The sequence below is a fragment of the Anopheles moucheti genome, chromosome 3, assembly GCF_943734755.1.
Source record: "Anopheles moucheti chromosome 3, idAnoMoucSN_F20_07, whole genome shotgun sequence".
NCBI classification, from domain to species: Eukaryota; Metazoa; Arthropoda; class Insecta; order Diptera; family Culicidae; genus Anopheles; species Anopheles moucheti.
In genome coordinates, this window is record NC_069141.1 from 4,811,336 (window position 1) to 4,822,718 (window position 11,383).

General features: G+C 47.9%; 1 protein-coding gene across 1 annotated transcript; it reads left to right on the forward strand.

Moving 5' to 3' along the window:
• The first annotated feature begins 1,531 nt into the window (after window positions 1–1,531).
• On the forward strand, window positions 1,532–3,357 carry LOC128304354 (protein escargot). Its single transcript, XM_053041535.1, has 2 exons — window positions 1,532–1,622; window positions 1,796–3,357. Exons 1-2 carry the CDS (start codon window positions 1,532–1,534, stop codon window positions 3,355–3,357), a joined length of 1,653 nt encoding a protein of 550 aa, XP_052897495.1.
• Window positions 3,358–11,383: the final 8,026 nt, after the last annotated feature.

Below are 11,383 nucleotides of genomic sequence, written 5' to 3' on the forward strand. Positions count from 1 at the left end.
GCTTTTGCAATCAATTTTAAGGGAAATGTTAAGTACTTGTAAAGTGAAACATTTCACAGAAATAGTGTCCTTTTTTAAACAAATTTTACTTTAAAAATTATCTGCAGTGTTTTAGGCCAAAAAGTTGAGTTAAAAATAATCACCGGTGGCCCCCAGAGCACTGCCCGCAAAACGATCGATGCACAAGGAAATTCCAACGTCTGTTCCATAGTGCACGTGAAGCAAAACAACCAAACAAAATGTGCACCCGCTAAACCGTACACGCACCGGTCGTTCCAGCACCGAGGGCACGTCCACCCTCGAAACACCGAGGGTTGAAACACCCGGTCGGTTTCGGGTAGCGCACAAAACTACTTGGTGGGGGAAATACGGACCGACGCACCACGAACCACCGTGCAGGAGAAGAACAAACACCTGCGAGCGAACGGGACGGAGCACACGGGTGCGAGCGGGCAAGTGCGATGGTTATCCCCACCCTTAAGCATCGGGGAAATTCCCGAACACGTTTTCCACCACCGGTACCGGTGCGACACCGACGATCGTGATCTGAGCTACATTTGCTCACCTTACGAAGCACTCACGCAGGTCGCATTGCGAATGACGGTTAAAAAGCGACACTCACCGAGGGAAGTGCGTTTTACTCACTAATTTTGGAGTGCAACTTTTCAAAAAACATTTTTAATATTTTTCTTATTAAAGTTATCATAAAAATATATGCATGTTATCAATGAAGCGGTTGTGAGCTATTTTTTATTCCACACCGATCTACCTGCGTGAGCAACTCACCCCTAGCATGAGTTCCACATGCGCTCAAAATTTGCTCAATCTGCTCGTGCACCCAAAACTCCGCCCATTTTGTTTCAAGTTGACCCGAACACGACACGACAGGAACGGTTCGCGTTGCACGTGTCGCCTATAAATAAGGGCGGCTGCCTGTTCGGAGCTAACACTTCGGTTTTTACGCTCAAATCAGCAGCACACGTGTCGCCTGACGATCGATCGTGGACAAGTGGTGTGTTTATTACCAGAACCGGCTGCTATCGTTGAATGTGTCGCAGTGTGAACTGTATCGACAAAAACAGCAAAGGATACAAACGGAGAAGCAATCATAAATTCAAGACGTTAGAATTCGAAAATAACGATTGCCAATGTGCCTGTGTGTGTTGTGAAAGTGACAAAGGATTACAGCGCCAAGCAAATGTGTGTCAGTTTGTTGAAACATACCTGTTTTGAAAAGGAAGTCAGAAAGTTGTCAGTGATGGAAAAGTAGTGTGATCAGCAACAGTAAAACGCAAAAGCTACATCCCGTATCGCAAAGTGAAATAACCGGTGAAGAGCAAATCTCGACAAACAAACAACGCTATTGTGCTCAGCAGAGGACGAACTGCCAAATAAAAAAGGAAAGAAGACGATAGTTGTGTTGCGTGTGTGTTTGTGTGCAAAAAAGGGATATTTTTGCGGGCACGAGTCAGTGCTTGATATTCATCATTGCTGCGTGAGTTGTGATTGTGTTCGTGGTAGCACCCCAAACATGCCCACATCCATCATGCAGAAAAACTACAGCAATTGCCCGCTCAAGAAGCGTCCAGTCTTCATGTGCAAGGAGGAAGCATTGAAAAATGGTAATTATTCGTTTCGTCCCCCCTTCTGCACGCTCGGTGCTATTTTGCGAATTGTTTCATTAACCTCAGCTGTGCTCTTTGAGGGTGATTCTGATCGTGATCCTTTAGTTCTGGTGTTAAAGTTACTAACCAACTCCATCCTTTCGCTTCTGCTCTCTTCACTTTCCCTTCAGAATCAGATGGTGAGATGGAGCCAGAAAATCTGAGCACCAAACCGCAGGACCTCTCGATGAAGTCCATGAAGAAGAAGGCTCGCTCGGAGTCGCCCGAGATGGTGGTGATCAAGGCGGAGGACACTCTGCCCACACCGCCACCCTCCTCCTCCCCCGCCCCCAGTGATACCAAATCTCCGCTGTCCATCCCAACACCGACCTACGGCACGCTACCCGCGATGTATTACGGTGGATCGCGATCACCTGCCTCCTTCCCACCGGTCTATCCCGGGTTCCCGTACGCGTTGCCATACCCGGCCGACTTCTACAGTGCGTACCATCACCAACAGAGCCACCAGGCGCCACAACATCCGGCAGGGCTACCGCACCAGCTACACCACCACCATCACCATCTGCACCATCCGCTCCACAGCCAGATCTCGCCACCGCGGTCGGAACCGCTGTCCCCGTACAGTGCCGGCCAGCACGATACCTCCGGCAGTCCGTCCGCCTCCCCGACGCATCTCTTCCGCCCGGACCGTCACTCGCTTTCGCCCCCACCGTCGATGGTGGTTCCGGCCTACCCGCCCGAACTGCGCCTGAACCAGAACAACAACATCATCAAGTCGGAGTCGGCCTTCGTACGGGCCCAGCACCGCTACATGCCCTACCCGTTGCACCATCCCGCCCATCACCATCACCTGATGATGGGGTCCGTGGCTGATCATCCTTCGCTTTCGCCCGCCTCCAGCCATACCTCGTTCAACTCGTACCTCTCGTCGCGGGGCCGCTCGCTGTCCCCGATCTCCTCGTCCGCACCCGCCAGTCCGGGTGCCGATTCCGAGGAGAACAACAACAGCCTCAGCGTGACCAACGGTAACAGCACCTCGCTCTCGTCCTCGTCCGGCTGCTCGTCGATCCTCACGGAAAAGTCCACCTCGAGCGCCAACATCCAGAAGAAGGAGGGCGAAAAGGGTGCGTCCCAGGCGGGCGGTGCACCACGATACCAGTGTCCGGACTGTGGCAAATCGTACTCCACCTACTCGGGTCTGTCGAAGCACCAGCAGTTCCACTGCCCCGCGGCGGAAGGTAACCAGGCGCAGAAGACGTTCGTGTGCAAGGAGTGTGACAAACCGTACAAAACGCTCGGCGCGCTGAAGATGCACATCCGGACGCATACGCTACCGTGCAAGTGTACGCACTGCGATAAGGCGTTCTCGCGGCCGTGGCTGCTGCAGGGCCACATCCGTACGCACACGGGCGAGAAACCGTTCGTGTGCAAGCTGTGCTCGCGTGCGTTTGCCGATCGGTCGAATCTGCGCGCACACCAGCAAACGCACGAGGATGTGAAGCGGTTCAAGTGTCCGACGTGTACGAAATCGTTCTCGCGCCTTCCGCTGCTAACCAAGCACGCCGAAACCGGATGTCCGGGTGGATCGGGCGGTAGCAGTACGGCCGGATCGCCCGTACCCTCGCTTACCCGGTCGGACAGTCCCCACTCCCAGAGTGCCTCCTGTAACATCGCCGAAGACAGCTTCATTCCGACCGTTCTACCACACGGCAGCAACATTGCCGTGTACTAGGAGCGTGAGTTTTGCAGCAGTGTGAGTATCGGTGGCCTATCGGTAATATGTGTGCCTTCAATGCAAGTGTGTGGGTATGTGTCGCTCCCTTTGCGACAAAGGGCGCACAATCTCGTCGCATATCCGGCGACCAAAGACTGAGCGAAATACTGTGTCCGTGCCTACGGAACGGGGGGTTGGGGGGTTGGGGTGCAAACGAGAAGCGTTCGCTTCTTCAAATACCAAGAAAAATGAGTGTCAAAGCGTGAGGACGAAAAGCAAAAAAGGAAGAAGGAGCCGTTGAATTGGAGAGATCATGATTCTAGTGCAGAGACAGTGGTGCGGTCCGGTACATGCTTTCGTTCGTGTATGCGTTTCGTTTTGAAGCGTTCGAAATTATGGAACCGGACGGTGGAATTTGTTTTCTACTTTAGTAAGTTTATTTATTTTGCGAGAGGAAGAGGAGGATTATTATTTTCGAAGTTTTTTTTTCGTTTAGAAGGAAAAGTAAAAAAACAGAAAATAGAATGAGACACAAACTGTTCCAAACTAGTCAGATTTTCTTTTTAGTTTAGCGTTTTTTTTTCGCGAGTTGCTACGAATTTAGTTCTGCTTAATTTCTATCACTTCTCCCCCCCATTTCTCGCTATCTTACGTTGTATTTCCTATTAGCTTTCTTACGTTATCATGTAAATTTTTTTGTGCGCTTAAAATAAGAAGATCTCATAAGGTGCGTGGGTCTCTGTCAGCAGAAGGACATGGCACCGAAAATTCGAAGGGATTAAAACGCAAACCAACCAACAAAACCAAGCCATACATCGCTTTCTGTGCAGCCAGAAGTTTGCCTTTTAGATAAAATCAACTCCGTTATGCATTCAGTTAACTGCCAACAGCTCTATACGATCAATTGCAAAATGCAAGTGCCTTTAAAAAAATGTTCGATAGATTCAATGTGTCACGCGTTTTTCTCCCCCATTTGTACCAACGAGAGAACCAGAAGAGTGCATTTGTTTAGCCGAGTGTGAATGCTAGCAGAAGAGTTTTTGCACTAGCGCCTACTAAGTCCTACTATTTAGTGTTTAGGAATCAGAAGCAAGAGAGCAGCAGAAATGACAAAAAAATCGTTCACTATTTTGGTTTAAGCATACCAACAAAGAGCTACTTCAGCTCGTCTGTACATATTAAAGTAGCGACAGCATTTAAGAAGGTGTAGCACAATCAAGCGGTACAGAGCGATTCGACACACGCACATCCCAGTTCGGTGTCGGTCGTTCGGCAGGAGTGTGTACGGGAACTTAATATATTTTTGTTTGTTTTACTTTATTATTAAAAACCCCCCCACAACTTAGCAACGTAAGGGTAATGAAATAATTGTTTGTAGTGCGTAAGTTTACAACGAGAAAAAAACCAGCTGCAGTAGCGGCAAAACTCTAGCGGGCTAAGAAATTACAACAAAACAGCACGTCACAAAGCAAAATAAATGACAAGAAAATCTAAAACGAAAAACAAAATGCTTTCTTTATTTGTTTGAACTTCTCTGTGGAGTTATTCGTTCGATTAGCCGAATCCGAAATTATAAAAAAGGGAGTTTTCGTCCCCTTTTTGGGTGTTTCTTTTGCAGGTTCTTTTTCGCCTCTCGTTCCGCTGTAAGGCAGTTTTTATTCTATTTTTGTACTACTTTGCTTGCTTGCACTCTACTTCCAGTCTCCAGATATCCACACGCATTTATGCGTTGGTTTTTTGTTGTGTGCCTGATCTGCTTTCTGCATTCGGTTTAAGCTGTTCTTGCTTTATTTGAGAGATTGCTTTCTTACCTTTTTTTCCCTTTCAAATCTAACGATTGCCCCGAGACAGCCAGATGACAAAAGCGTTTTGTGGCGTACAGCGCACACCTGAACCATCGATTGCAATTACCAATGCACTTGTATGCTTCGGCGGCCCGCTCACCGTATACTATTGCATCCTGAATCCGGTGCATCCGGTGATCGAAATAATGGCAAGTGTTGTTTGGCAATGCAATAAAAAAAAGGAAGTACACACAGGAAGTAGCGGCGCATTGTCTCGCATCGGGAAGGTGCAAAACCGAGGAACTCTGTACCTTTCTGCCTGGTACAGCCGGAAGTGCAATGGCAGGTAACGGCGATGGTACACCTGCGCAAAGGGCTTAAGTGTGTGTATGAGCTTGACCCATGAAGGGCAGGTCAGGATTTTGGAATTGTAAAAGGAATTTCGTTTTGGCATACTGATCGCTTTTCGCTCCTGGTTTTGTATTGTTACCGAGTGTGGGGTGGTTAAATTTAATTGCTAAATGCCTGCAAAGTGTCATATAAACACTGATATAAAACAATTATTATTCATATAAAAGTACGATAAAACGTACGTATAAATTTAAACGAATAAAATATTTTCATCCTTTTGTGATGATTGTTTACAATAATTACACGAAGATAACTTTTGGTGCCCTTTTTCTACGGGACCCCCCAAGAAGCAAACGAAGCTTTACATGTTTTTTATTGCATCAATGTTTCTAACAAAAACATCCGGACTCACTTCCGGTCGATCACAAGAAACTAGTGAAATATTGATGACAAATACAGGCAAAGCAAGAGACTGGGATCAAGTACGATCTAGTTTGATGCCCTCTTACATCCGGTTCGATTTTGCTGTAATAATAAGGAAAGTTCCAAGGAATCAGTCTTTCCCTAACGAGAGAAAAACAAAAGCCTCGATCGCTCGTTCGTTTCATCCCTGTTTTTGTTTTGCCACACAGTTCCGGTCTGGCGTAGGTTTCCTTGTGGACAGGTAAGCATCAAACATCCTTTGCATGATGCTGTTTTCTTTTCACCACCCTTCTGAAGAATGGGAATGGGAAAGGGAACGGATGGACAAACCTTTCATCCATCTGAAAACGTCCCATTAACACGTCCACGGTATCGCGATCTGATGTGGTTCGATCTTGATCGTTGACGATCAGTAAACGATCGATCTCGCTATTGCAGTGCGATCAAGAGTGCAGCTCGAGAAAGGATGGATGGTTGCACCCTCAAATCCGATCACCACTTGACATACGCCACCATCGTGAGATCGGCCAATCGAATGGGCGCGTAGGCGGTGGAAATATAACAAACCGTTCGGCGTAAAAAATGTCAAACCGTACACGGTGATGAGAATGAAGAAAAGCGCTGTTTAATCGTGCCTTTACCGTGGACGTGATGTATGATGTACATTGGTTGCCCGCTTGCACAATAAGAAAAGCATGTTTTGGTTCGCTTTTGTTTTGCCCCACAACAGGACAATGCGCCGAGGGAGTTTGTGGAGTGACTTCATCGTGACCGATCTAGTTTTGAGGTTAATCGATCAAATCCAAGCATTGGGCAGAACGAGAAAGCAACCCCATTTCGCGCATAGAACGGTGCGGACACAATAGGCACTCACGGATCGCTGGAAGAAAGATGATAATAATAACGACACGAACATAATTTGAATAAGCGATGAATTGTTTGGTTTGGAGTTGGGCCTTAGGATTTGCTCCCGATTTTGTGTTCGTCTAAACGGGTAAGGTTTTGATTTACGATGCTTTGATAAAAAGTGACTCCCGCGGGATGCGAAGAATAGATGTTGATGGATGGAATCGGAGTCGATTGATGCTCTATAAGAAGCGGTATATCAACTCCAAATATGATCAACACATGTCAACGAAGTTGCGGATGTCTTTCAACCCTTCTCCAGCAGGAGATCTATAAATTCCGATGCGTTAGTGAACCATTCCTGAAGCATCCTTACAGGAAGAATTAAACATAAACGCAGTCATCCGCAAGGGTGGTTAAATTCTTTACATACTTTTCCTTTCTTTATACCAATCCAATTGCTACCTAAACATTTGAAACAAAGGCAGGGAAAAACACTTGTTACGGTGTGCTTTCCGGAATAAATTATCCTTCCTACCTTTCGCTGCAACGGGTAATCGAATCGTCCCTACTGGTGCGTGAAGGGAAAAACCGAACCTCATGCAACAGGTGCCTTGTCGAGGTCGTGCACTTTGTAGGTAGCGAACCTTGAGGAAAGCCCTCAACTGGGCAGCTAAAAGCGATACCTTTTGTTGACGGAAATTCCATTATCTAGTTAAATTACTGTTTACATAGATAGTAAAACTTTATAGGCAGGTTAAACCGAGCAGAAAATCCCCTGTTGGCTTTCCCGTTGGGTGATTCCAGCGAGGTGGATTTTGGGTTTTGGATCGTTTTCTTGCGTTTTCTTTTGAAATCTGTTACCCAAATTAAAGTCTTCGGTGTAACGTTACTGCTCGTGGGACATATCCTCGGGCACAAACAATGAGAACGGTATATAATGGGGGTGATATAATATATTCCATCTTGCGGTACGGTACGGATCACGTGTTTCTGGCAGGAATTGCAAATCCGCCCAAACAAGTCTATTAAAATCACGCATGTTTAGGGACGTCGCTAACGAAAACGAAACGTTCGAACTTCAACTCCTTCGAACTCCTCCTCAGATTCACTTGCTTAGCATGCGATACGCAGCTAATAAGCCGGGTTATCGGAAGGTTGAAGGGTAGGGAGTGACCAGTCGCCGGATTTGACTTGCAGATCATCACTTTGTTGCGCATCTCGTGTCTCGGAATTGAACGTTCGGGAGATCAGGCGACTTTAACCAAAACAAAAAAAAAAATCGCGACACCAGCACGGGGAATTCAAGAGTTCCAAGAACACAAGCTCAAACTCAACAACTACCATCTCAGCGTCTCCTTCAATGTGATGTGCTGGTTGGAGTGCTGTATACGGGGGGAGATCATTTCGCCCACCGGATGGAACGGTATATTCGAACGCCAGCACGTGACAACAGGAAACGGAAAGTGTCTCGCGATTTCACGTGACTGCAAAGGCGACGCTTTTTATTTCCAGCGCAAGTGACGATCATCCCCCAACCGACTCGGGTGCACCAGACAAATTAAAAAGTCTAAACGTAGGAGCCCTTTGCCATAAGCAGCTGCCATCGACGCGCATACATGATCGTGGACGTGGAAAAACTCGTGGCCTGTCAAGCATCTGTCCGCAAACCCATATCGTCTTATCATTTATTTCGATGAATTAACTATGAGCAGCACTGAAAAGGGACATTTGTTGTTTTTTTGTGGCTTGTTTGTTGCTGAGCTGCAGCGAAAATCGCGGCACAACAAATTTACCCACGTCCAAACGATGAACCGTGTTACGCGAAATTGTAAAGCGTGACCTGATCGTGTTATTCCAGTGGCGGGTATTCGCTGATTTGGAGCTAGTCTTGGGACCAGAGGAATGTATTTGGTGTGTCTCCACGAGCATAAATGCATCCACAAGTGATAGTCTAATGTTGTTTGGAGTTCAGAATTTCATAGCAGAAGAAAACAGATACATCCGTTTAGCAGCGAAAGACCACCTACTTTCCCATTGGGATGCATTAGTAAACCGAGTCAGGTTCGTCACTTACACGTCCTGAGGATCATCGGCGCGCAGCGAAATGGGTCACCGGTGCCAAGTTGCCAAACACGTTCGATCCCAATTTCCCGACACATTCTGTACACCCAAATATGGCCCAATTCTGTGTCCCGATCGAAACTACCCGGATCGAACCCCCCATTCCGCGTTGTACCCCCAATCCCCCATACGGCTCGTAAAGCCAGCCAAGCCTGTATACATATGGATAATTTGGTTAAAGTCGTGATTTTGGCCTCACTCATTAATGGCAAGAGACAATTTAAATGGATGATTATTACAATGGAGCCAATTGCTTTACCGTTTCTTTACAGTTATGTCGCCGCGTCGGTGCTGCTCCAATTGCTTCGTGTGTTTGTGTGTGTATGTTAGTACGCGAGAAGGTAACGCAACGCAACAGCAACCAACATGAATTACCTGTCCGGTTCATCCATTTTACCCCGTTGTCGTGCCCATTCGTGTGAGGTGAAGGCACCGGAAGTGGCGGTGGTGGAGAAAATGGAAACAAGTCTCGATCAGCGATGGGTCCCAATCATGGGTGTCTGCTGGCAACGGAGTGCACGGATCGCACCGACGACACGGGTTCTCTTCGAAGGTTTGCACGCTTAGGCCGGGGCGGGACGATAAATGGAGTTGGTGAGCATCACGCGATTGGGGTTGTTTCTCGGCAAGTGCTCCCAGCCGGTCCATCCGGCAAGGGCAACACATTGTGCATTGTGTGCGCAGAGTCTTCGACGCCCGGGCAGACACGAGGCAAGATCCTTGTCGGATTTGTAGAATAGAAGAAAAAAAAACATCGACGCTGCGGGCCCTTCTATGTGGTATATGATGCGCTTCCGTGGCGAGCGCAAGTTCGTCGCTTGCTCGTCGCACAAATCGAACGTTTGTCATCGTGTGTCGCGTCCTATAAGTCACCGTTTGCCGGTTCCCTTCTAATCAAGAGACACGCCGATCGACAAATTGAGCCACGTACGAGCCGGGGGCGACCGAGCAGGAGCACACTGCCCGTCGCATATTTGGGAAAATTGGATCGTGAACTTCGCGTTTCCGTCCAATTAAGATCGCGATCGCCAGGTGGTTGCGCGAGTACGTCACAGTGGCGGTGCGCCTGTTGCCGAGGATGATGATTCCCGCGAGCACTCTCCCGGTTGGTGAAATGGATGACGATTCTAATAGGGGAATGGATTTCCCATTAGAAAGCAATGAGTCCACATGAGTCTAATTGGTAGTCGACGGACGTCATTGTTGAGTTCCGGGCGTTGGGCCCAACGCATTCCATCCAGGGAATTGGGAGAGCTAATGGAGCTGGGGAAGCGTGTGTGTGTTTTTTCCCTCATGTCGCTTGTAGAGCCTGCGGTCTGGATTAGTGATCATTATGGCACATGATTGTCAAATGCGATGCGGCGATGTCAATAGATCAAACACACGCAAACGATTGGGGCTGCGCAGTTGGGTCGATTAATGGTAAATTGGACGAGTGAAGCATTGTGGAGTGGCAAACTGGAAAACCAGTGTTTCGGTGGATCTTGTGTAATGTTGTGGCTGTTAAATAGGACCCCGAAGATGTGTTCAGCTTGGGATAAATTATTTAACAAATAACTCGAAATGTTTCACAAAGACTTGGACCATGTTTCGTTCCCATTGAGGTTTAGCATAAAACCTCACAATACACAAAACACCAGACAATAGCCACAACAATCTGCCTAACATGTGTAACGCAACGCAGCTACGTACCACAGGTACTCCCGGGTCACTCCAAGACAATGTATCCCGCACCGTCCCGTGGCTTGGCACTGCCACTCCAACATTCCATCTCACCGTCCATTACATTCTCCCATGGGCGAAAGATTTTCGACAACCAAAAACGCTTATCCACCCCGGTTGGTGCTTACTCCATCGGTGAAGCACCTCAAGTGGGCTCCTCTTTCGGCTTAAGCCCACCCCATACCGTTGCCGGTTTAGGGTTGGGCATCAAATTTGGCAGCGCGTGGCCTCCCGTGTTACGCCATCGCCTTTTTTGGCTCCTATTTTCATAAAGTTTTTTTTCTTCTCTGTTGAGTTCGGGTCGAACAAAGGCTCCCAAAGTGTCTCTAATGTGGCTGTTTTCAATTCACCAGTGATCGAGTGAGTGTGTACGTGTGTTTGTGTGTGGGCAAGGTGTTGCTATTTCTTCGCTTGCATTCTTGAATGGATTTAGGTTCGCTCCCCCCTTTTGTGGATGTTCACATCCGGCGCTGAAACCGGGCGTCATACGTGGCCTTCGACAAATTGAAGACGTTCCGGGAGCGAACCGAGAAAAGTGTCTTCTTATTTATCTTTCGCCCATCTCGGGCGGTTGGTGTTTCGGGTGTCCTAGGCCCACTTCTAGCGGTAGCGGACGGCGATGTAATCTGTGTCCATCATCGCACGAAAAAGTTCCCCGCGTGCTCGTTCCACGGGGAGAGTGATGTGTGCCGGTTATTTATGAATTTATGGCACTTTACGGGGCTGCGGAGACTGACGGTGTCGCACCGCGCGTGTCTGTTCCTTCCTTCACGAGTGTGTAGCCTGGTAGCTTC